This window comes from Hemicordylus capensis, chromosome 8, assembly GCF_027244095.1.
Source record: "Hemicordylus capensis ecotype Gifberg chromosome 8, rHemCap1.1.pri, whole genome shotgun sequence".
Lineage (NCBI taxonomy): Eukaryota > Metazoa > Chordata > Lepidosauria > Squamata > Cordylidae > Hemicordylus > Hemicordylus capensis.
The window spans coordinates 18,927,902-18,954,617 of NC_069664.1; the positions used below are offsets into that span (position 1 = coordinate 18,927,902).

At 44.9% G+C, this 26,716-nt stretch overlaps 1 protein-coding gene across 10 annotated transcripts; it reads right to left on the reverse strand.

The window, feature by feature from the left end:
* Positions 1–8,729: 8,729 nt before the first annotated feature.
* Positions 8,730–26,716, reverse strand: CCDC15 (coiled-coil domain containing 15). Of its 10 annotated transcripts, none has more exons than XM_053270121.1 (11): positions 26,468–26,607; positions 24,639–24,885; positions 22,339–22,488; positions 20,936–21,139; positions 20,124–20,240; positions 18,884–19,093; positions 16,186–16,305; positions 15,341–15,444; positions 14,556–14,738; positions 12,982–13,130; positions 8,730–10,623 (listed from the first exon to the last, which is right to left on the reverse strand). In XM_053270121.1, the coding sequence occupies exons 2-11, from the start codon at positions 24,837–24,839 to the stop codon at positions 10,490–10,492; spliced, it is 1,572 nt and encodes a 523-aa protein (XP_053126096.1). In that variant the 5' UTR covers positions 24,840–24,885; positions 26,468–26,607; the 3' UTR covers positions 8,730–10,489. The 10 variants fall into 10 exon arrangements, with proteins under 10 accessions (XP_053126096.1, XP_053126097.1, XP_053126095.1 ...); XM_053270122.1 differs by having other exon boundaries at positions 24,639–24,887; positions 26,473–26,602; XM_053270120.1 differs by having other exon boundaries at positions 26,450–26,590.

A 26,716-nucleotide genomic window follows, 5' to 3' on the forward strand; every position in this document is an offset into this window, starting at 1 on the left:
TCTAGTACTTTTCCAGTACTCTTCACTGAAAGTTCTTCCAGTACTCTTCCAGTACTTTTGAAGATTTGATGTACCAAGAATTTCATCAAAGATGCATGGTATAGGCCTTGACCTGACACAGATAACAAGACTGGAAAAAGTCCCTCCAAAAGTCTCACTATTGGGCTGGATTGGAACCCAGCATTTTGGGCAATGCACAAGTCTACAGAATATGGTCCATTATATTCTCAGAATTTGCTTCTGTATAGTTTTGGGAATTATCCGGTCGAGCCACAACAATGCTGTAGTGCGCAATAGAATTGGTGTAGGCAACCTTGGCTTTTTGGCTATTGTTGAACAATTTATTGGGGCTGGGGTTGATGGGTGTTGTAATTCAAAAATAGCTGGAGAGTCAAGGCTCCCTATGCCTGTACTAGAAAACCTTTGTTTTCAACTTTTGCGTGACTTGGATTTTTTAACTGCGCAAATATTTAGGATTAGTAGGTGAGTCCTATTACTGACCGAGCAAAGTCATTTTGTATCGATTACACTTATAGGTGAGTTCAAGAAATTAAATATATGTAATAGAATGTGTTATTAATGTGCCAGGAAAAGGAAGTTAAGATGGCAGTTTGAAATTTGTAGGATTTCAAATTCAAGCATTCATTTCATTGACTAATTAGCACAATAAATTTGAATCACAATAAATTTGAATTAGAAGAGATCTTCTGCTTCTCGGGCATGGTGCTGTATTTGAATTATTGATCTGATTATTGAGGTTGAGAAATCTGTTCAGAACAATTACACTTAATTCTGAGGATTATATTCAGAATCTCTGTTACCAAAAACAAAGAAACAAACAAACCTTTCCCCCAGCATATTCTGGCACAAAATGTAGCTCATTCAGCTAATTTCAGTGGCAGGACTGTGTATGCAAAAGTCGGTATCTGTAAGAAATCAGCAAGTATGGTTTCCTTTCTCACAAACACACACATACACAAACTCTTCAAAAAATATAATAGATTGCAATTGTTAAAAAAAAACCCCAAAACTGTGATTGAGCAATGTTTATTTTGCAAACTAAAGTACTTGTGTATTATCTTTATAACTACTCCTTTCACCAGATTGTGGTCTTCTATAACCTTACATTTATAAGCTCTCATGGTGGCAAAAAGCCATGTAACGTGACAATGTTTTTGTCCAGTATTTCAGAGGCTAAGTGAAACTCTGCTGATAAAAAGCACTCATATCATAATCATCCCTGTCCATAAAATTCAGCTGCCCTGCAAGCAAGCTGGTTAGATGCCTTTCCCCCATTACCTCGCATAATCAACAGAAGTTCCATGCACAAGCCATCACAAAATTCACAAAGCTTCCATCCTGTGCCTAAGCCCTATTCTGGGGGGCTTTCCGGCTAGTGTGGCAGGCACTCTTGTCAAAGCTCTAGTTGCTCTCTGGAACTGAGAGATGGCTTGGGTGGTTGACATTAGGGATGTGCAAACGTTTTCGATGTTGAACCAGTTTGGTTCGACTGTTTAGGATCGAACCGAACCACCCCCTGTTCAGGGTAGGGGTTGTAAGGGTTTTTTATTTGTTTAAATTGGGCAATGACCCAGGCCATGCAGAGGTCCATTGCGCAGGTGCGGCGGCCTCCGAAATGGCCACTTTGCTGAGGGGGAAAGGCCGAAGAGCGACCAATTTCTTAAATAAGGGATGCTGGCAGCAGGGAAGGGGAACTTCCATAGACACCACCCGCCAGCCACCTCAGACAACTCCCCCAGAGGAAGTAAGTGTAAAAAATAATAATCTTTTTTTAAAATAAAAAGAGCTCATGAAACCACCACCACCCCCGAACCGGGGTGGGTGGGTTCGAGGGGGTGCTGGACCGAACTGACCCGGTTTGTGTCCAAGCATGAATTGTCTCCCAAGGGAGTAAAACCGCACTCTTTTCTTATGTCAGCCTGATAACAAAGAAAAATGGATGTAGAGCCAGACAAAAATATTCAAATATGGCAGGCGGAAAGCTTAATGTTCATGGTCAGATCAACAAGAAGCAAAGAATATCCATACTTTAATCAAGACTGCCAAACACAACATGTCTCAGCATATATTGTATCTCTACTACAGGTCCAAAGGAATAGGACTGTGATCAGCCCTCATTATGACCAGAGGTTAAATATGAGCCTAGTGGCATTGACTAAAGAAGTAGAAGGTTGCCGGTTTGAATCCCCGCTGGTACTATATCGGACAGCAGCGATATAGGAAGATGCTGAAAGGTATCATCTCATACTGCATGGGAGATGGCAATGGTAAACCCCTCCTGTATTCTACCAAAGAAAACCACAGGGCTCTGTGGGCACCACCAGGAGTCGAAATCAACTTGATGGCACACTTTACCTTTACCTTAGTAGCATTTACATCTTATCCATCCTCCTTGAAGCACATAAACAATAAGTAAATGTATGATCTGTTGTCTCTCCCCAAGTGTAAACAAAGCAACACACCTTCCACAGATAAACGGTTATGTAACTGTAACCCACTATTTTATTAGTCTATATAAGACAGTTATCAGGAAATTAAAGCAGATTTCTACACAGTACAATTCCATGCAGAATAGGAGACTATTGTGCCAGAATTAAACACCGAGTAAAAAGGGACAAAAAGAAAAGAAAAGAAATGGGTTTTCCTAACATGATTCAATTGTAATAAATCAGGTGCTCCCACCTCTGGTACTCCATATGTTGATGAACTACAACTCCCATCATCCTCAGCCACTATAAATTATAGCTCTGCATGATGGGAAGTTGGAGGGGATCCCTGAAGTAAATGGGTCGGACACACTTTATCCTCTCAGAATTTTTGCCTGTAAAAATCTACCCTTTAGTGGATAATTTTCTTGTAGTTCTGCTCAAAGCAGTTTTGGCAAGGATCAGAGCTGCCCAGGGAGTGCATGGTTAGTAATACAGTTCTGCCAACAATATGCTGAAGAAAATTACTCAGAGTAGTTATATGGAAATTAAAAGGACAAGTTAGGGATTTTTAAACGCGTCCTCTTAATTTCAGTGGGACTGCTTTGTGTAATTGTCCTTAGTATGTCAGCCAATGACATGGCTGGAATCAAGATGTATACTGCTAAAAGATGTATGCTGGGGCAACCAACCGGAGACTCTCTTGGTACACCTCCCATCATCCACTGCACATACCTCCATTCATTTCAGAAAGCACTACCGATTCCAAGTAGTGTTGCCTATCTGAGGCTCTCCAGCTGCTGAAGGACTACAATTTCCAACATCCCTGGCTGCAACTTACCATGGCTGGGGATGATGGGAGTTGTAGTCCAAGAACAGCTGGAGAGCCTCAGGTTGCCCACTCTGATCTGTATCTTGGAATCAATAGTGCCTTCTGAAATGAATGAAGGTATGTCCACAGCCCAAGTTGATCACCTACCACAAAGAGTGTTTTGTAATGAAACTATGATGGTGCTTCATTTGGGGATATGATCCACAAAACACAAGTAAAGTGGACATACTCCACTGCCAAACTAGGTAGGAGCACTGGTCTTGTGGTAGCAAGCATGAATTGCCCCCTTTGTGAAGCAGGTTTGCATTTGAACGGGAAGCTACACGCAAGCATTGTAAGATATTTCCCTTAGAGGATGGGGCCATCGCTCAGTGGAAGAGCATCTGCATGCTTCCATGCAGAAGGTTCTAAGTTCTCTCCCTGGGATCTCCAGATAGGGGCTGGGGGAGATGCCTGCCTGCAACCTTGGAGAAGCCGCTACACAGTGTGGTGTAGACAATACTGAGCCAGATGGACCAATGGCCTGATTTGGTATACAGCAGCCTCCTGTATTCCTAAACGAATGTTAAGTCCCTCAAGCTTAGTGGAACTAAATTTCTCATTTAAATGGCTGTGAATTGTACTCCTGAAATGCATCTGACCAAGAGCTTCTGACACTTGAGTGCTTTTTGGTGAGGACAGGAGTGGATGGACTGTGGATGGAAGCAGAAGTGATGAAATCTGATGCTAAATTAAGTTCTAAACAAGTGGTTCTTAGGAACTGTTCTATGGATTTGCCCACATTTTCCTCCAAAATTGGACCCTGTCTTCCCAGCCTAAGCTGAAGTCCGTCTCTTTATCATCTCGTGGTTCTTGCCATTCCAGAAAAACAGGGCACCGACCTGGGGAAAGACCCGCTAGAATAATCCCTGCGTGAGACGTATCGCCAGCGGATACCTGAAAATGCTTTATTAGCGATTTGTTGTTCCCACTGACGCAAATTGCTCAGGAGTTATCGACTAATAAATGGCACCGCACAACCCTATCAGAGAGATAAATGATTCCTTGGTTGGCGTAGGGCAGGAAATGAGAGCAGGGTGACAGAAAATCAAGCTGAAGAAAAGTGCACTGAGAAAAGCTTGCATCTTGATTAGCTGAAAATAAAAATCTATACCTACCTCTGAACTCCAGTAATGGGGCCTTGGAAAAACTTCCTTTATGTTTAATTACTTAAAGACAGGGATAAACACAATAGACGTGGGAACAGGTGTTCTGTACTCGCCACAGAGTGCTTCAAAGCCGAGGGCATTAGATTACAGCAGACACAGAATCGATTCTCATGATCGCCCAAAAGCAGGCGAAGGGAGCCTAGCTTGCTTTTGGGCGATCGTGTGCTGCAACGGGAACCACGCGGGCTCCCGGCAGCTAACCCTCATAAATACTCCTCCCCTAAGACGTAGTTAATGGAGCAAGCACTCCGTTAACCTCATCATTTTGCTCGTGTGTTATTGTGGCACACAGCAACGGGGGTCCCTGATCCCCACAGCCCGTGACGGAGCTGGCAGTTGTGTGGGCAGCCAATGCGGCCGCCCAGGGCTGCCTTCCGATTGTCTGCGGGGAGATCAGGCTAAGCATGCTCTTCCCACAAAACCTCCTTATGGCTCTCCTCACTGATCGTGAGAATCGCCTCACAGTGTTTTGCAGCGACAAGTGCACTTAGAGATGCAAGTTTTGAGTGGTATAGAAATATTTTAAATACAATAAATAAATTTATTTTATCCAGTTCGGGGCAGCTCAAGGCATGGTGGTGCTTGAGAAAAGGTGTACAATGCTGCCTTGCCCCATGCCTTCATAGGGGCCAGCCCCCTTTCAAAACCAACCCAAACAAGGGGAGGGAGAAGGGAAGGTTGATCACAGCCTCATGCTTCTAGGACAGGGCCTAGCTCAGTGGTAGAGCATCTGCTTTGCATGCAGAAGGCCCCAGGTTCAATCCCTAGAATCTTCAGGTAGGGCTGGGAAAGGCTCCTGCTGGAAACTTGGGAGAGCCACCGCCAGTCAGTGTAGACCAGGGCGGCACAACTCTAATCCTCCTGCAGATGTTGGCCTACAACACCAGTCATCTCTCATTTCTAGCCACTCTGGCTGGTCAAAGTTGTAGAGCCCTGCTGTAGACAATGCTAAGTTAAATGGACCAATGGAAAAGACATGGAGAAGGCAGCTTCTGATGTCCCTGTGTGCAAGAAGAGGCACTCCTTGTTAGGGATGTACACAAAACATGATTCGTAACACATCCCCTGCACCTTTAAAACTGAAGAAATCAGGTGCATACGTGCTCCTCCTGCACTTGCTGCCACTTCCTGAATCGGGTAGTATGGGGGCAGTTAGGGGAGAGCGTGGCGTTGGTGCACAAAGATAGCTGGGAGGAGCACTGCAATTCAGGAAGTGGTGGAGAGTGGCAGAGGAGCAGGGGATGAGTTTCGAATCGTGTGTTGAACAGGATAGGGATGTGCCCGAATCGTGGCTCAACTCACTGGAAGGCAACTCCATGTAATGCACTGGGCCTATATATTTCCATATTCAATTTTAGGACCTGGTTCACACAATAGTTAAAAGCTAGTTTTAATGTGGCTTACTGACATTAGTATGATTGTGTGAACCCACGCAATGGCAGAAATTCCTCTCATGCCACAAACCACCTTGACGTGGGTTCACAAAATCAAGCTAATATTGGTAACTCACATTAAACCTAGATTTTAACAATTGTGTGAACATGGCCTACATTTTATGCAGCTTTTGTTTTTTGAGTATGTCCCCCTCTCGATTACCTTAGTTAGCCAGATGAAGGCAGAAATACACACATTGTATGCACAGATGTGTACATGAATACAGCACTCATGTGTGAATCACTGTACATGTGTTCATTTTTAAGGGGCTAGTCCTCTAAAAAGTTTCAAGTCCTTTGTACTGTTCACACTAACAGAATAAATGTGAATAACTGTGCGTGCGTACGTGTACCAAGATATTTTGTTTTTTATAAATATAAATATGAATAAATAAATAAATAAATATCTTGGTACGTGTGCAGTTATTCTGTGAACTATATCACAATATATATGTATATATAGCATGCAATTTGCCTAGGCCTTTAGCATTGTCCTTTGTCACTAGAGATATAGGAGCAGATTGGATTACCGTAGGGGTTTAAAAAAACAACCACCACCCCACATACCACACACTCTGGAAAAAATGATTCTGCTTCCACTGGGCACTCCTAATGCTATATGCCTACACAACATTCTCATTAGCAGATTAAGGTCCAACTTTTACCAATATTGTTGCACGCAAATCAAGCGATCGTCTACCCAGGAAAAGAAGAAAAGAAAAACACAACCACCATAGGCGAATCTGGGCCCCACCCAACCACGTTCTCTGGCAAACTGAACTTTTTCTTGGAACCCCCCCCCCCCAATTATCAGGTAATAAACCCCACACTTGGTAGCATGAACTTTCCATATATCTCAATCCTAAACATTTATGCAGGTGTAATTCGCATAGTGCATTATATAGGTGCTGCAGTCAGCAAGACTCCTATGGGCTATTGGTTGCTGGACCCAAAACTCAGTTACATCTGTGCTACGGTAAAAAACCAATCTTGTTTAACCTTGATGGTACCAGACACCTCTTAGGAAGCCTGCAAATTTCAGTGTTCCTACACCCATTCTAGAATATACATGGCCTGAAATGCTACACTAGAATCTACATATTTACCATGCGTCGAGGTTGGGGTTATGTGGGTGGTAGTCGTCCACAAATTCAGATCTTGAGGGTGCTCACTCTGGTAAAAGGGTCTCAGAAGGCCTGAACTGGAGACTCAAATCTGAAATGTGCAAGCAGAATATACTGCTCTGTTGACCCCTGCTAACTGAGCAAAGGAGACACCTTTTTAAGTGGCCCTACTTTTTAATACCAGGCTCAGCCAAATTTGTTACTTGCCAACATGTTGTACATTCTAGCCTATTCACACATTATATTTATTTAACACCTTGCCTAGGGAGTAAGAGGTAGCCGGTTCAAATCCCCACTGGTATGTTTCCCAGACTATGGGAAACACCTATATCTGGCAGCAGTGATATAGGAAGATGCTGAAAGGCATCATCTCATATTCCATAGGAGATGGCAATGGTAAACCCCTCCTGTATTCTACCAAAGACAACCACTGGGTTCTGTGGTCACCACGAGTTGATACTGATTTGACGGCACAACTTTACAATCTATGTCGAGTGCACACAGGCACAGTTATTTACATAGGAAGCTGCCTTATGCCGAGTCAGACCATTGGCCCATCTCCAGGGCTGCACAGCTTTGGCCCTCCAGCAGATCTTGGACAACAACTCCCAGAATCCCCAAGTACTGGCTGCTGTGGCTAGGGATTATGGGAGCTGCAGTCCAAAAACAGCTGGAGGGCCAAGGTTGCAGGCTACAATGACTGGCAGTGGCTTTCTACGTTTTCAGGCTCAGGAGTCTTTCCCAGCCCTACCTGGAGATGCTGCCAGGGACTGGACTTGGGCCCTTCTGCAGGCAAAGCAGATGCTCCACCACTGTGGTACAGCCCCATCCCATAAGGGGATTATCTTACAGCAGACAGTGCTCACATGTGGTCACCCATCCAAATGCAAACCAAGGCGAAACTTGCTTAACAGAGGGGACAACTCATGCTCACTACCTCAAGACTGGCTGTCTACCCATATGTTGAATGCAGGAGCAGCAGTATACTTCCTCTCTGTATTCTCCATTTCAGAGGGCTTGTACCCAGTTCATTTTTAAAATGAGCTCCTGTGCAGTCATTCACACAAACACATGTACGTGTGTACAGATACCGGAACGCAGGTACAACGTAATATCTTAATAGGGCTTCTGTTTCCTTCTGTGGCTGAACATGGCACATTCCCTCTTCAAACCTTGAGATTCAAGCCCCAAAGCCCTAGACATCACGAAGCATTTCACACAATCAATGACAGACTTTCTTTCTAGTATGCTTCACTGTTAGGCTTTGTTGCCCACTAAGTTTGTTTTTAGCCTAGGGTAATTCAAATTAAGAGGACCAAAAGGAGAAGAGGACCTTGTTGCCTCTCTTTTGGCTTTGAAAGATTCTTTTTATTGCTGTCAGTGTGGACCTTTAAAAAAAAAAAAAAAGCAGAAATGTAGTCCTTTCAATCAAAAGGTAAAAGCAGTGTCTATTATCCATTGTCTAATCCAGGGCTGCACAACGCTGGCCTTCCAGCTGTTGGACTACAACTCCCACCATCTCCAGTCACAGAGGCCAGTGATCAGAAATGATGGGAGTTTTACTCCAACAGCTGCAGGAGGGCTGAAATTGTGCAGTCCTGGTTTAAATGATGCACCCGCACAGGGGTCTTTCTTGGAGCACTGGCATAGCAGCTAGAATTTGTGATCAGAACACCACAAGTGGAGATATTCAAATATTTATTACTTCTGTAAAACCATAATCTAGCACAAATCAATTGCAGGAACACAATGTCAAATTTTCCATACATTTGGAATGTTATCACCTTTAAAATTGTGTTCAGGTTACAAAAATAACCCATTGCCTGCCCTTTGAAATGATACTTTCGGAGGGGGAGGGGGGATGGCGAGTTTGCGACAGCCATTAAATTTGTCCAGTACTGACTTACCAGTTTTTATTGCCACATCTATGCTAAGATTTATTAGCAATAGTGTTTTGACATTGACCAGATAATCAACAGAAGCTTGAAAGGGTGTATTTCAAGAGCATAGTGTGGATTTCAAGATTACTTCCATCCTAATATTTAAGTCAGGAAAAAGATTGTGGTGGTTCCAAGCAAATATGTGCCAATACTCAGAGTGACCTATAAGGGAAGTAGCAGTAATCTGGATGCCCACTACATCATTATGCCTGAATATAATCCCAGTAGTGAGGAATGAGCACCTTTAGCTGTTAAAACAAACCTCTTTATCGAGGGTCTAACAGCTGTCTTCTTCCAATCAAGTGCTGACCAAGAAACTTATTTTTTTGCAGGGTGGGGGAGATAACCAATATCATCATTTCAAAAGTCTAGCTGTTGGACACATAGTTAATACAGCATCTGCAATTGCAAATGGCATTCTTAGGTATTCACACACTGTATGAACTCACAAAATAAATAAAAAGAGCCTGCCCATTTGTGCCCCCCACACCTTCGCCATTGTTATAAACAATTTAAGTAAAATATGCAAGAGAGCAGTTTGATCACACTCTTCACACATCCAAAAATTATTTCTGCCTGCTGGGTAGCTACAGAACATGTAACAGGAGCTATGCTATTCCAGGTACCAATACTACACTTTAGATTTGGTCAGGTTATGGGTCAAAAGAACCTGGCACCCCATAACAACTTCCTTTGCCATCAACAGCAGAAAACATTTCCCCTTAAGGTTCTTAACATTTTTCTTCTTTTTCTAAAAAGATTGTTCCAAACAGAGATATGGAGCCAATTATAATAAATGGGAAAACACATGCCATTCTGCTCATTCGCTTACCATTTCCAAATATTGAACCGCAGATTCCCATTTGTACAGCTACTATCATAAAGAACAAAACCTTGTGCTTTTAACCTGAAGCATGCTGAAGGGGAAATTTCACAGAATTCTTTTGTCTCAGCATTACTAAGCGTCATTGTTACTAGCATAAGTTCTGTTCCCCTGGAGCGATCACCTTCTTGTAGCACTTTGCTGCATGATTGAAGTTTCACAAGCTGCACCTTCAGAGTCTGGAGGTGAAGGGAAGAATGGTTAGGACCAGGCCAGTTCTGAATGAAATGGATGAGCGTTATCAAGTGGGTAGGAGAGAGGGACATAGATGCCCCTCAAAGCCTCATGTGCGATGAAGAACAAGTCTCAAATCTTGGAGTCCAATGAGTCAGATGCGGCTGGGTCTGCATGGAGATGCAGGCTTGGACTGATCAGAGACCCCTTTGATAAAATAATATATTTGACATAGCAGTATCTTGCAGGAGAGAAGTCCAGAGTGTTAGGGCAAGACCGAAGAGCGAGTACTTTGGGGCAGGACTGCTTTCTGATTTATTTCTTATAGGGCCTGGGTCACCATCCAGAGGTGGTTAGGCACACAGATGGGTCCAGTCACCTACTTGCAGGGACTTTAACGGGGGAGGGGAGGCGGCAAGACCCCCACCCCCAATTCCAGTGGTATCTTTCAGGGATTCTTCTCAGAACGAGAATGAGCGCGAGCGTGCACAGTAGCAAAGGTGTGGACAGCAAGTCTTGTGTTTGAACCCCCATCAAACACATCACAAGATGACATGACAGACTGCAGAGCTTGAGCGTATGCTAGAGGGGGGAAAAAGGAAATGCATTATGTAGCTGCAGTGAATATGTATGCAGCACTACCGGCCCTTGAACAAACTTCCCGGAAGAATTATTGTCCAACATTTGGAGTCACTTGCTGATCCAGGAACGAAACAATGGCTGACAACCTGACTAATGGTGTGCACATCCTTCTAATAAAGGCACATGCACAATGCTAACCTCCCCATTTAAAAAGTACAGGTACTCTTACACAATGTTCACTACTCTCCTCTTGCTCTGGAAGTTCTCTTGACCCACATGATCCTCAGGGGTGCATTTCCTCGAGTCAAAGTGTGCCTCAAAGGAAGAGTGGTGAAAACTGGAAGTAGAGTGATTAGTGCTGTGTATGCACTTTTGTTAGACGCATGCTCACAGCATTAGGGAGGATGTTGGCCAACCAATGTGCCCTGGTTGTGAGGACTCCCCCCCACCCACCCCAAGTAAAGAGCCTATTCATTGGAACCATGATAGCTGAGCAATCAGGCACTTATGATGCAGTTGGACTGAGCAACAGCAAAGCCTTTAGCATAACCATGCAGAGGCTGCAGCTACTGAGGCCAAGAGTGACAGAGGGTGGGGACTGGCTCTGGCATATATGGTATCCCTTCCTCTCTCCCTTTTATTTCAGTAGAAGTGCCTCGGATGCTGAATGGCACACACCACATCGCAGCCTAACCTAGAATGAGAATCTGTGTTCACAATGCACACTTACAGATGTGCAAGTTGGCCAACCACACTTCAGAAGGGCAGTATAGAAACTGAATAAATAGAATAAAATATATCTGAATGGCAAGATTTCTTATTCGCTGACCAACTGCTAGAGCCTATGTTCGAAGCTCCTCTACTCACATAACTAATAAGATGCTCTGAAATGTAATCAGACCAAGGATTTGCCTCCAGGGCATTCTTCATACAGCAGGCTTTACTGCAAAATCGATGTTGTCCCCAAAAACCAAAGCAAACAGTGGATTTTTTTAACCCTGGATATAAATCGAGCGACACGAACGTGCAGTGAAAAACCCGAATTGTGTGAAGTGCTCCCTGATAGCTTGCAGGGACTTTGGGGGTAAATCTGCCCGATATATGAATGCACATCCTCCATTCTGGAGGAGGTGTGAGCTAAAAGCCCTGTGTGAAACACCCTCAGGTGTTGCAAGTCGGGAAAGTGCAACAAAAAAGCAGTGGATGCACAAGAAGCATAGGCTACCTCAAGCTTCAGAGGCAGGATGCCTCCGAGTACCAGTTGGAGGGCAGCAACAGCAGGAGAGGGGGCATGCCTTCATCTCCTGCCTGTGGACTTCTGTGGCCCACCAGAGGCATCTGGTGGGCCAATGCGGGAAATGGGATGCTGGAAGGGATAGGCCTTGGGCCTGATCCAATAAGGCTCTTATGCTCTTAAGTGTCTCTCACCCTGGCCTAGAAGTTATTCTCCGTTTCCTCTGTAGTTTCAAAGACAGACACTGCACCTCACAACCCTCCTTTTTAAATGGTTAACTCTGCAGCCTTTGAAAACTATCCCACAAAGATAATAGATCCTCAGAAGTCTCATGACAGCATGGGACCAATGCAGAAAGCCAGTTCAATAGAATATGGCATACTTGTGGTCATACAATGAAGTAGGGCCCTTGGGTATAGGAAAAAATCTAGTTCAGTGTGCTATGTTAGAAGGAAGAGTTATCCTGAAATATTCTTGTCATGCTATTGATCTTCAAATAGATTCCTTCAGAACGAGTTATGCAGTTGGCACCCATAATTATAATCCAAGTGAGTTTAATTAGCCTCTCAAAGAGCTGCAACCTGTTGTGACAGGTATTCTGTCTTAAAGGAAGTCAGAAGTTAAAGTCACATCAGGAAGCCTCAACTGCTGTCAGTAATATTGGAGAAACGAGTACAGCTCTGCAGCAAAACGTTGCAGTATATCCCTGGTGTGCATGGATAGACCGAGTCTGTGCCTGAGCATGGTGAACTTTTTAGACACTTTTCTCTCTGAGCAGCAGAAGAGGTTGCGACAGCCTGAAGGGAGTTATTTTTCAAGCTGAGAAATGTCCAGCTTGTTTTGTTCAAGCCCCTCCTCCCACTCCTTGACATTTAGTTCCATTAGCTCCACCCACCTGGTTGTCTTGTTAACTGCCCTCTGAGTCCAAATATTCTGTTCCACTGAATTACATTGGGGCAAGTGTTTTTTTCTTCAGATTTTTGTGAAAGCGACACATCTGCAGGTTAACCAGAATGTGTCAGGTTCACAGAATCAGGTGCTCTGCTTATGTGTCCATAACAATAACAACATTCCAGCTCTTTCAGAAACAGATACAGAGAGGTGGATGTCAAGAGATCTTATACCTTTGTGATTTTTATAAAACATACAGTTGTTGGCACAGCTATCAGGATGAGAGTCCCAGAAATCCAATCCACAGAAGCACAATGGAGGCAAGTCGATTTGATACATTTTGATCTTCTCCCGCATCTGGGCACGTAGTGCTTCTACATACCTGAAAGCGATACATGCAAAGCCATTTAGGAAGTTGGTGAAGGGGCACTTTCCAAGACTCAGAGCCAGACTAAGCGTCAAGCTCGACCCACACCTTTAAGGCTAACTAGAAGCAATGTTGTTAGATGCATCCAGTGTTATTCTCAAAGGGCATATCAACAGAACATGGAGGGAAAAACAAGACCAACAGTTAATGATGCTGCTAGAAGGCCATGAAATGCAAGAGCTGGTCTGTGGCATTTCTTTGAAAAGCTCAAATGTCCAGAAAACAAAGCAGAATGATCATTCTAGCCGTTTTGTTACTGCCAATCTTCCTCCCTTTGCGATGTAAATTATAATCTAACAGAAGAGAAATCCTCAGGCACGACTGAGTCCCCAGATGAACAGAACCAGGACGTACCAATATATTTTGCTTCAGCAGTTTCACACTAGAGGCTTTTTGATTTTGTTGTAGTGACTTCCAGGCTGGCAGCAGTAGTTCCTTGAGAACCCGTACAGTTCTCCCACGGTTTTCGGAAGTGTTGCCATTTTCTGTGTCAAGGGTGTGTCTATTTACTTTTGCATTTGTATTGCCCGAGACTGACAACAGAAGGGCACTTTTGGCAGATGATGGCAGACAAACGAGTGCCAAGTAGTATGGCTGGTATTTAGGTCATGTAATAGTGTTGCCCAGGTAGATGTGGGGACAGAATTTGCATCTGGAATTTGTCATAGGTCTAGTTCCTGGTTTAAGCCTCTAGCGGGTGGCCCCATTATTGCTGCTCAGCACAACCCTGACAGAAAGGGATGCTGGACCTTTGGTGTAATCCAGTGAGGCTTTTCTTTGTCATCTTCAGCCCTTTGTACAGACAAGGATGGCAGAACCACCCCGGAACCATTATTAAGGGTGGCGGTGGCAGCTGCCACAGCTGCTTCTATCCAGCCGCAGAAGCATGAGCGACTATTGCAAGGTCACTGGACCACACAGCATCCTAGCTCCCAAGAATACTGGCATCTGCTGGGGTTCAAGTGTCTTGGGTGGTGCCGGGTCTGGCCAGCAAGGTAGAGTTGTTGATCATGCGCTAGTTCCATCTGCATCTGGGATTAAAGTCCATGTGATCACCGCAATGTTAATTTACCGGCAAATCTGAGATTTCTAAACTGTGTGGGCTCCCGTGGAGTGTGCAGTGAGAATCTGGAAGTTTTCACAGATCCTAGATTCAGGCGACGGCAAGCCAAGATTTAACCAGGATTGACAGGCCGAATTCAGATCCAAGATTAATGATCCCAGGTGAGCATTGGGTTGGCATGGCACCAACTGGAGATTAGCAAAAACTTTGCTCTGTGTGGCTCAGGAATCTCACCTCTGCCAGCAAACTAACATTGCAGTGCAGTGAAACAGCCCAAGGAAACATAAAGCAGGCTTCCTTCTGACTGTGCAGCTCACCTGGAATATTCTTTGTTTTTCTGCTGTCTTTCCACTGCCTTTTTCTTCTCTGTCATGTCCTCCAGCTTAAGTTGTTCCAGCTTTTCAAAAGCCTTTCCCCCAGAATCAGACTGTCCTTGGGAGGTCCTCTCTTGTAACTTCTGCTCTTCTGCAAGGCGCTGATCCTCCTTTTTCTTCTTAATTCTGTGGGCAGAAGTGGAATTTCATTCAGTCTTTCGAAGGGTGAGGTCACATGCTTAGACCACAAGATTAAGAATTAAGCGCACAATTGCAGTCTCAATTCTTCTATTACTTCCATGGAAAATTAACTGAATATACTTCTTAAGGAAAGCATCCACATTCCTTTAAACTTACCATTGTGGGAGTTGACAAGCACCACAACACTTTTAAAAGCCAAGTTTCCATTGACATCCATATTGCCCTGTTCAGACACTATATGCCACATTTCCAGGGTTTACACCTCTGAATGCTGCTTTCACTCTGGGAGTGCTCTCAAGATTGGAAACACGTCACTAACCCTCAACATGTCTCCATTTTTACAGAATGCTTCTGAAGCATGAGCAGCACTTTAAAGTGTTGGCTCCCTTGCACAAGAACACATGTGCAAGAGGACTGGAGACTTGTGCATGTGCCCCCAGAGTCACATGTGCACTTTGTTAGGTTGCCAGTAATATCTCCATTATGGTTTTCCGTTTATACAAACAAATCGACATGATTGCCATGCGGCTGAATATGGCCCTTAATATAATTAAGGGCAAAGAGATGTTACTTTATTGAACACATACTTCTCCATTTTCTTCTGCAACTCCCTCTGCCTTTGCTGCTCCTTTACTTGTTCTCTTTCAATATCCATGAAGAGACGCCTGTATCTCAGATACTGATTCTGACGCTACATGAAAGGAGGACAATGTAAGGACAATATGGAGAAAGACTGTCAGCAGTAGTGTGTGGCATCACATTACAAATTCTACACAGATAATTATGGAACCAAGAAAGGAGGAATTCAGGTAACCATTCTAGACTGTACAATCAGGAAGCCTAAGAGGGTATTTTATAAATATTTGTGTGTTCTGGGCACACACTTGTCGGTGGCCCCGTTCTCTCTCCCTCCCCCTCTCCCCCCACCAGTGACACCATGGAACCTGAGGTTCCCTCAGTCTGAGATATGGAGGGAACCTGAAGTTGGCCCTGAAGATTATCACCTATCTTCATTTGTTGGAAGTGGCCAAGTTGAGCCAGAACTACACCCGCTGGCCAGGCTGCCCAGCAAGGCTCTGGAAGTTATCCTAGCCACTGATCCTGAAAACAAAGGGGGTGGGCTTGCCTGAATGAAGCAGTGGTCTATGAAGAGTGTAGGTTCAGACATAATGTGCAGCTGAAGTGGAACTGTACCTGCTTGGTCAAGCCAGCTTCAAATCTTGGTTAGAAAAGTTGGTTTCAAGCCCCAGACGAACCTGAGATTCCCACCTTGGCACGAGTTCAGATGATCACAGACAAGTCAATACCAACTTTGTATGTCAGTTCCTCATTATGTGTGAACCCGCCCAGTATCTCTTTACAAGGAAACAGGGAATCTTCAGTCACCATAACCTTGCATGGTTTCCCCATGGAAACCTATTTGTAAGGGTACCTGCTTCCTTGACTCTTCTTCGTCTATTCCAGGCCAAAGTGTCAGAGCCGTGCGAGTCTCAGTGCCACATTCTGAAAGAGAGTCCGCTGGATAAGAATCCCTCATCAGGTTGCTACCGATCTGCAAGGAAAAAGTAGAACGAGTAACAAGAAGAGACTACTTAGGCCATTAAAGGCCTCACCTGAAGCTTTAACTTGTAGCCCCTTCTTCTCCAATATAAACAGAGATATATGAAAGCACTTCTCAATTTTTAAATCTTCTGCTATGTTCCTTTATGCAATCATACACTTTATGTTGATATTATGGGAACAAACCAGTTAAAAGCAGTTTTAAGTCCCATTATTTTCAAAGGGGGTGATTTACAAATGTAGTTAGCTCTCCTGCTAAAATTAGTGGGACTTAAAACTGCATAAGTTTGGCCAGATCATGCTTCATGTGTTTTGTGCAATATTTGAGATTTGTTCAATCGTTTACATGAGCTCAGTGACTGTTATGGGGTCACCTGATGCTTAAGCAGGTATGGACCCAATTGGTCTTTTGGATGGAAGCCCCATATACCCAATACATGGGTAAAGATATTTGTGTAAGAAAGAAAATAAAATGGTTAATAACATAAAAAAGGACACTAATCTTTTCACTACAAACTTTAAAGATCCATTGTGTTATACCAAATATCAAGTCAAATTTCCGGCATCTTTATTTTTAATGATAGTCACATTTACTCAGACACACACGGACCAGTTCTATATAACCAACTCCATCTCAACCCAAAATGACAGCATAAAGGGCAGAAAAGGAGAGACACAGTGCGCAAAAGTTAATCTTGCCTTTTAAAAAAAAGCAAAAGCAAAGAGACAAAAAAACCAAAAACCAGGTGCCCATTTATCATATTAGTTAGTACTACTTATATCCCATCCCTTCAGTACAATACAGCTTGGTGTGGCTCACAAAAATAGTAAAACAATCATCAATATAACTTCAGTAAACTAACTAACGAAATGCACGACCCTATTAAAACCAAAAGTAAAAACTGAAAGTTAGAAGCTCAGCAGATACAGATGTAGATAAAACACTAAACATCTTCTTTAGAAGAACCTGAAAATTCATGTTTTTGAAAAACCCTGGTGCAGTAAGCAAGGTGAAGCATCTCTGGCAGGGTGTTCCAAAGCCGAGGAGGCACAAACAAGAAGACACTGAGGTGCTTCACACGATCAGTGAGAAGAGCCTGAACGGGGTTTGTGGGGAGAGCAGGCTTAGCTCTCATTCCTGTAGCCTTGCGGGGGCTGGATCGGCTGCCCATATGACTGCTGGCTCCGAGAATCAGGGGTTGTGCGGCCTCTGGAAGTTCCAGGATGCCCTGTGTGAGCACACGGGACATCCTGGAGAGACAACCCGAGCCTGGGGGTCTCCTCGTATGTTGCTGTGGCGCAGCAATACACAATCAAGCAAACAAGGGTAGTGGAGTGCTTGCTCCGCTAACCTTGTTTAACGGGAGGGGTACTTTAGCAGGTTACCCACTTTGGAACCACCAGGCTTGCCTGGGAGCCCGGTGCTTCCCACGATGACGGGAAAGCGTGCTAAGCTCCCTTAGCCTGCTTTCCAGTGATCGTGAGAATACCAATTTCAGTTGGTGGCAGGGCCTAGAGCAGGCCTGCTCAGCTTCAGCTCTCCTGCAGATGTTGGCCTACAACTCCCATAATCCCTGGCTACTGACCACTATTGCTGGGGATTATTGGAGTTTTGTAGCCCCAAAAGAGCTGGGGGGGGGCAAAGCTGAGCAGGCCTAGCCTAGAGACAGGGGGGCTATTCTCACGATCAGTAAAAATCGGGCTAGGCTCTCTTAAAGCTAAGTAAAGCTAGCCTGCTTTTGAAGCCCTCCCCAAAGCCTGGGATTGCGGAATGAGTGCTCTGCAAACCCAGGCTTCCGGATCGTGAGTAGCCGCGGCGCAGCTCTGCAGCTACTCATGAGGAGACCCCCGGAGGGTAGGTGAAAAGCCGCCTCCCGGCTCCAGGGGTCTTGCCAGCATGCCCTGTGCACTTGGGCAGGGCATGCTGGAGCTTCCGGGGGCTGCGTAGCCCCCGCTCCCCCCCCGGTTCCATCACGGAGTTGGCAATTGTGTGGGTGGCCAGTCTGGCTGGCCAGGCCTCCCTCTGTGATCGTCTGCGGGAAGAGCGGGCTTAGCCCACTCTCCCCACCAAACTGGGCCTCACTGATTGCGAGACCCGGTTCAGGGCCTTTTTGGTTGTAGCCCTCCAAGAAGAGCTACCAGCTGATGATTAAAAAAAGATTAGAAAGCAGACTAGAACAGGGTATAGTTCAGTTCAGAAACAGAGGTATGACACTATTGCTATTAGAAGAGTTTGTGTCTTCCGTTCCAGTTTCACTGCCTATCACACAATATCCAAAGAAACAAGCAAACAGCAGACTCCAGCACTAGCATTCTGACAAAGCATCTGTCAAGAACACACACTTGGTAAATTAGAACAAATTACTAACCACATATATATCCTGCCTTTCTTCCATTCTGAAACTCAAGGCAGCAGAGATGGGGGTTTCCAGGCTGTCACCCATCCAGACACTGACCAGACCAAGGGTTGCTTAGCTCTAGCAAATGATCGTATCATGTGTCCTCACACCATGCCCTGGGATGCACAGCACAGCCACGCTGGTATAAGTCTAGTATTGGAGAAGTTTTACCTTTTCAAACTCCATGGTGTAGTATAAGCCTTTGCCCGGCTCTTCTTGTTTCTGCATTTCTTGGAGTTCTGCTGGAAGGTCATGGTATCCCACCAGAGGAAACGCCCTTTTGTCATCCTCTTCTTGGTTTTCTGCAGTTGTCGTCTTGTGAGAAGCCGACTTCTTAACAACAACAAAAACTTGCACCATGACTGGCTCAATGCCAAACCTCTGCAAAGCAGGGGAGGTGAGCTTTACAGCATTGGCAGGGGGTGGAAGCTGAATCCTTTCCCTGCCTGTGTCCTCCAACTCTCAAATCATTGTTTTCTTCGGGCAGAGCTCCAGAACCAGTAGAATTCCACCGGGGGAGGGAGAGGGGTTTAACTTTCCTTCCACCCCAACTTTATAGGATTTGGTACTACCTGGGTTGAGTCAAGCCAATAGTCATATCTAGTTGTGCCCTCATATATTCTCAAAATGACAGGTCCCCCACCTGTGATTGTCACCCAACAATTACAACTTTCACCCAATTACTTGATGTAAACAGCTAGACAAGCTATCAGAAGACCAGGCTCTCTTATCACCTCAGGCAATCATTTAATAAGAAGAGATAAAACTAAACACACCGGGTTCTGTTAACTTGACTCTGTAAACTCACCTATTTAAAAACAAGAACAACCCACCTCAAACCCAATGTTAAAAACTTCAGACACATTTCTGGTGAAAAATTAAGAAGTATAAGCTGTGTGTTCTGGGTGGCGTTACTTTTGGAAAGTAATAATGTTCCATGAAGGGTGCATTAAAAAGATTTTTTTTTAAATTAAGCAGATTTTGAAATTTTTGATTTAATAAATTTGAAGTACTAAATCTTTCATTTAAAAACATGATTAAAATTAAATCTCTTCACAAACATGGTACACTTACAGTCTCTTAAACATTAATTAATGACTTATCAGAAGAAAGAATAAGCTAAACACAGATTCTAATATAGCAACTTAAAAGAAAATGCAAGCCATATAAACCATTACTTAGATGGCAGCAAAAACTCATTTCAATCAGATATTCAGAATTCATTTTGTGTTGGCAGCTGGATCTTGCTTCTCAATTTGCCTGCTGGGAAGCAAGTCCCAATGAGTTGAGTGGAACTTGTCTCCCAGTAGGTATGCTCAGGACTGAAACCTTTGGCATCCTTTGCAGCTGACCATATAGGCAAAGAAGCTCTTAAAAGCTGTAATAAAATGATGTTCTGTCTGGTACTCACCAGTATGCTTGGACAACTCTCCCAAACACCTCCTGGAAGTTCTGGTGATGTTTTCCCATCTGTCACAGTTTTGCGGGAAGCCAGCCTGTAACGCACCTGCTGGACAGTCTTTCTTACCTGTCCAAAGGTGGGGGGTGGGGCGGGGAGAAAGTATATGAAAGACTAGCAACAAATTCAAACAACAGAACAGGCTGGTGTTTGCCTGCTATACTCCCTAATACATGGTCGCACATCTTCGACCCTCCTGCAGGTGTTAGCCTACAACTCCCATAATCCATCATTACTGGTCACTGCAGCCAGGGATGATGGGAGTTGTGGTCCAAACACAGCTGGAGGGCTGAAGCCGTGCAGTCTTAGAGAGCCAACATAGACAATATGCCATGAAAAACAGATGGCTGTGCTCCAGTAGTATATTATCAGTACCAAGTAGTATATATTGATTCAAGTGGTATGCACTGTATAGGTGCATATGATAATTCTCCCATAACAGTTACGTTGAATATTTTAGAGCATAATCGTGGTAGCCACAAAAGCCTCAACTTATGAGCCATTCTGCTCTGTACAATATTCTTTCCATATGTGTCAGCAACAGGTGGATGCAGGGGGAAAACGCATCCTATCTGCATCTGCAAGTTGTGTGCAATAAACACAGTTTTGCATGAGCAACCATGTTTGCTGGCTATCTTTCACCTGCTTAGGATCAGGGACCGAGGCCCAATGTATGGAAATGTGATGCTACCAGGAACAGAGACAAAATGCTTGAGTGGTCATCTCAGCAGCTTCAGGTGACTGTAAGGAGATAAAACACTTACAGCTTTGGCATGCTCCACAAACGGCACATCTTGCACCTCTCCCAACTGCAGTGTGTGACTAGCCTGTTGCAGAGAGAAGGGTTTACTGCTAGAACTGCAGATGGCAGAGTCCTTGTTGTATCTGTACAAACATGTGCTTTTCTTGGGGGTCAACTGCAATGCCGAATCTGAAAACTTTACCACAACGGAGCTTTCTTTTTGAGCCTGAGGAAGGAAATAATATAAAATAAAAGAGTGATTAGAAGAGGGATGGATGCAGCCAAGCCTATTAGGAGAAAACAGCTACCAGGTATCTGTGGCTCCATAGAGAGGAGTAACCCCAAGGCCAGGTTATTACTTGAGAACTGTTTTCCATCTCAATTATTATTCTTAATAATAGAACTTTAGTGATCCTAAGATGGATCACAAGTTTGATTCCCCGCCACTTCTGGTGAGAACACAGAATTAGGAAAACAGATCAATTAGCCTACCTGTGAGATGTTTACTTAGTGAGAATTAATCAGCTGAGCTTTGCACTGAATGCTGGAAGATAGACTTAAATTGTCTCAAGACCCAGCTTTAATATTAAAGCAAAGTTGAAGGCCTTTTATAATCAATATTGCCAAATTAAGGGCACAATTGCACAGAGCACACTGCTTACTTCTATTTGTGTTGCTCTTGTGGTACCAAGCATGAATTGTTCCCTTTGCTGAGCAGGGTCCACCCTGGTTTACATTTGAATGGGAGACTAAATGTGAGCATTGTAAGCTATTCCCCTTAGGGTACAGGGTCTGAGAAGAGCATCTGCATGTTTGCATGCAGAAGGTCCCAAGTTCCCTCCCTGGCAGCATCTCCAAGATAGGGCTGGGAGAGATTCCTGCCTGCAACCTTGGAGAGCAGCTGCCGGTCTGTGTAGACAATCCTGAGCTAGATGGACCAAAGGTCTGACTCAGTAGAAGGCAGCTTCCTATGTTTCTATGAGTTCAGCACTCAACTTAGAATGCACAGGAAGTAGCTTAAAAAGTAATGATAAGGAGCAAAGCAACCCCATGTTGGAATTGTAATATGCAGACAACATGACATGCGATTGCATCACCAGTTGTACAGCTGGGCACTGGAAAAGCATGGGCTGCAGAAGTACATCATCGCAGACATACCCTGCAGTACCAACTTCAAAGACGAGATCTCAAAGACATTCTTCCACTGCCACCTCAGAGGACATATTAGTGACTGTATGTTGCAGGAAGGTATATTCTCACCTATATAGGAGCTCGGGCTTCCTAGATTATACAATTCCCATATCCTCACTAATCTTAATACCAATTAGTAGAGCTGTTCATTACATTTGACTTCTGCATTGAAAACAAGGCCACTCCCAAGGAAAAGCCCCATATGGAGCTGGATATTAGGAAAGGTAGCCTTACTGCTTCGTAGGATTTCTGGAGCTGCTGTTTTTCCCTCAGCTTCACGTGCTTGTTCACTCTGCGTTTCACCTGCTCTTGAAAGCGTTTCAGAACCCTCTCTTTTTCGTTTTGTTGCTCTTTGTATTCCTCTTCAATTTGAGCTGCTGTAGCCTAAGGAAGAGAAGCAAGCAGAGTTGGCTATTTGTTTAGATTCGGGGTGGACAGATGATAGAGTGCAGTTCTCCAGTGAACCACGGGTCTGTTTCCAGTAGAGCACCAGTGCCTGCCGACTGCTAGGATTCTGACCACAGACTTATCCAGTAAGCCACTTCTGTTCCTAAGCAAGAGTGCATACTGAGGAAAATTCAACATATTTCGCTAAGCCTTAAGAGTTAGGAGATCCCAACAGGTGTGTAGTGGAGGGGGGACGCGCGGAGACAGAGTGCCGGTACTTCTTGGCTGCCGGGGAAGACATGGCCATGGGGGAGGTCATGGAAAGCACCTGATTTCTGAATTTGCAGCTGCACCACTGCTGCAAAAGCTTTCAAACACTGGTGTACCACATAGTTCTCGTTTTTCTGGAGAAAAAAAATGGCTTTAAAAGAAAGGAGAAGGCAGAGATGCAAGGCTAACATAAGCCCATCCTTGCACAAAACAGATCTATATCTATATAATCTATATCTACCCCTGCTAACTTGGCAAAGAGGCACCTTTTAACATGGTGATTCTCTTTATTTAGCAGGGGGAGAGTAACTGGCCCTATCCACCCCCAGCACCTCCAGTGACTGTTGCTGATATCTATCTTACGTTTCTTTTTAGAACAGGGTTCCATCTTGTTTGTTTTCTCTCTGTGTAAACCGCCCTGAGCCATTTTTGGAAGGGCGGTATAGAAATTGAATAAATTAAAATAATAATAATATATCTATATCAGGAGAAAGGGAGATGAATCACCAGACACAAAGCATAATATAAGTTATGTAGCCATGTTATACAGCCACAGAAACTACACAAGCACAGAATGTAAAGAGTGTAAAAAAATAAAATAAAATGGCTCTGATAAGACAGGGAGCCCTGCTAACACTGCCAGGTACTACAATCAAGCCAGACTGGGACCATCACTTTGCAATAAGCACCTGTTTTGCATGTATATGGCCCAAGGTTCAGTCTCCAGCCTCTGTCATTACGAGCATCTGGGACTTGGAAGAGTCTACTTTGTAGATAGCATTGGGCTAGTTTGTTTGTTTATCATATCAATTCAGCATATTGCCTTTTGTCAACAATCTCAACATGGTTTACAACATAATAAAGCATCATAAAATCACAATAAAAACAAAGTGTCACAAAAACAAGGAAGTATGGAAGCAAAACACAGTGAAATTGACCGCTTGACTTTTTAACTTGTCCGAAAAGCTGGGGTGAACAACATAGTTTTCAACTGCCTACAAAAAGCCAGAAGAGAGGGGGAAGTACAAGACTCAACTGAGAGGGCATTCCAAAATTTGGGGGCAACAACAGAGAAGACCCTGTCTTGTGTACTCAACAACCACACTTCCAAAGAAGTCCGGATATGGAACAGAGCCCCTCCACAAGAATATCACGTAAGGCAGGCAAAGTCATTACAGAGCAAGTGGTGCTTTGGATATCTAGGCCCCCAACCAGTGTTCCTTCTAACAGGAATTCCCAGATGTTGTTGACTACAACTCTCATAATCCCCAAGCAAATGCCATTGTAGCTGGGGATTCTGGGAGCTGTAGTCAATGACATCTGGGCATCCCTGTTAGAGGGAACACTGCCCCCAAGCATTGAGAGCTTCAAAGGTAATCACCTCGAATTGTGTTCAGAAGCAAACTGGAAGCCAGGGGAGATTTTTCAGGATTGGGTTGATAACAATTGATTTGTGTAGCCCCAGCAATAGCCCGGCTGCCATGTTCTGCACTAGCTGAAGCTCCCAAAAGCTTTTTAAGGGCAGCCCCACATAAATTATAGTAATCTAATCATGATGTGACCAAGGTGTAACTGTGGCAAGATTGGCCTTTGTGACCAAGAGGTGCAGCTGATGTACAAGCTGTACAAAGGCACTCCGGGCCATGGCAGCCACCTTTTTATCCAAGAACAATTCTGGATCCAGGAGCACACCAAACTGCATACCTACTTCTTCAAAGGGAAAGCTATTCTTGATACAGAGCAGGGTGGATCCCCTCACCCTGATTTGTCGCTCATCTGACTTAGTAGGTGGCACCTTCATAAGTTCAGACAACCTGATGCTCTCAAAGTATAAAACACATAAAGAAGCAGAAAAGGTCTCTTTTCTTAACACTCACAAAAGCTAGGCTCTCTTCTCGCTGTGCATAATCTTGGGCAATCTCCACCCATGCTCCCACTGCTGCTACAGACTCAGTTTTGTCTGCTAACACATTCCAATTTGCTACTGCCGACCGTGGCCTCAGTTTGGCGCAAACAGGTAGCCTGTCAGCCGCACTCCGAGGGCGCTGTTGTTGCAGCTGCTTCTTGGGCGGCAGCATCCCAGCAACTGGGCAGCTTCAAGCCCAGGCTTCCTAGAAGGAGTCTCTGTTCAAGACACAAGAGCAGATTTAAGGAGATACAAGTAAGAAAACTAGGTAACTAAAAGAGTTAGCTAAGGGATGGTGTCTATTGCACAGCTAGGGTTGCCAGCTGGCCAGAAAGAAACAAAGCCAAAACAAAACAAAGCCTGACCTACTCTTGAGCAAGGCTCACTCTCTCTATATTAGCAGATAATGCTTAACATGGAGCTAAACCGGAGCACTTGTGAACTGTTGCAGACTGGGGTGGAGATAATTGGGGGGGCGGGGCAGCGGCGGCATCAATTTTGCATGCAAAAGGCTCCAGGTTCAGTCCCTGGCAGCATCTCCTGCCTGAAACCTTGGAAAGCCACTGCCAGTCAGAGTAGACAATACTGAGCTAGAGGGACCGATGGCTTGACTTAGTAGAAGGCAGCTTCCTATGTGCCTACCTCTAGCCCAGGCCTCCACAAATAAGGCCTGGGGGCCAGATTTGGCCCACTCAGACTATTTTACTGGCCCCCAGGTATCCTGCGGCAACACAGGAGCCGGAAACTGCCTCATAGCACCAACCTGTGCATGCTTTCTCAAAAATATGCTCCATGCACAAAAGTGTGCCCAGTGAGGCTTACTCCCATGTAAGCATGCCTAGCATTGCAGCCTGAAAGCAGCAACAATTTAGGGAGAGGAGAGGACTTGGCATTTGTTTGGGGCTGGCATATACTCTAGGAGACCCACAGACTGAGCAGGGACAAGACCTATTCTCTAGTCACTATCCTTTGTTAAAACTATGGGTCCATTAACAGAGGGAACAGATCCACAAGTAACAAATGATATTTTTACTTTTCATGTAATCATGTGCTAAAAATGTGACCTTGGCCTCTGCATGCCGAGTTGTGGAGGGTTCTGGCCCACCAGGGCATTTGAGTTGTGCAGCACTGCAAGCCAGACACTTTCCTCTCGCACCATGCACAGGCAAACAAGGCTTCCGATTACTCCCTCGCCATCAACTAGTACCGGGGACGGAGCCATAACTCAGTGGAAGATCGTCTGCTTTGCATGCAGAAGGTCCCAGGGTCAATCCCTGGCAGCATCACCAGGTAGGGCTGATAGAGACTCATGCTCAAAGCCTTGGAGAGCCTAACCGCAGCTATAAGAGCCCCTGGTGGCGCAGTGGTAAAACTACCGCCCTGTAACCAGAAGGTTACAAGTTCAATTCTGACCAGGGGCTCAAGGTTGACTCAGCCTTCCATCCTTCCGAGGTCGGTAAAATGAGTACCCAGAATGTTGGGGGCAATATGCTAAATCATTGTAAACCGCTTAGAGAGCTCCGGCTATAGAGCGGTATATAAATGTAAGTGCTATTGCTATTGCTATTGCTAGTGGGGCCAGTAAAGCTGCATAGTCAGCAACTCTACACACAACATCCAGGGCAGGGACCTCCAAAGGTACATGGGCTGAAGGCACCGGATGCAGCCACCTTGCTGAAGCTACACAGGTATATACACAAGTACAGGTCTGTTCAGTTTCTGGATGGGCAGCCCCTGGACTCTGCCTTGAGCAGAAAGACAGAAAATAAGTTTCATAAATACAGAATAACGCAGAGTCACCACAGCCGCCGCCGCCGCCGCCCAGTATCTTCCTCGGGGGTCCCTGCTTCGCAAACCCTTCGCACCGAACGAGGGTGGCTCGGCTGCCACGGCAACCGCAGCGGGCCAATCCCTGCCCTCCGGATCCCCACAGCCATGGCAACCACCTCCGCTGCGTTGGTCCAGCGCACACGCCGCTCTCAACCGTCGCTTTGAAATCACGCGCCCCGCACGAAGCTTCCGCCTCGGCGGCATTTTGCGCCCGCCCTT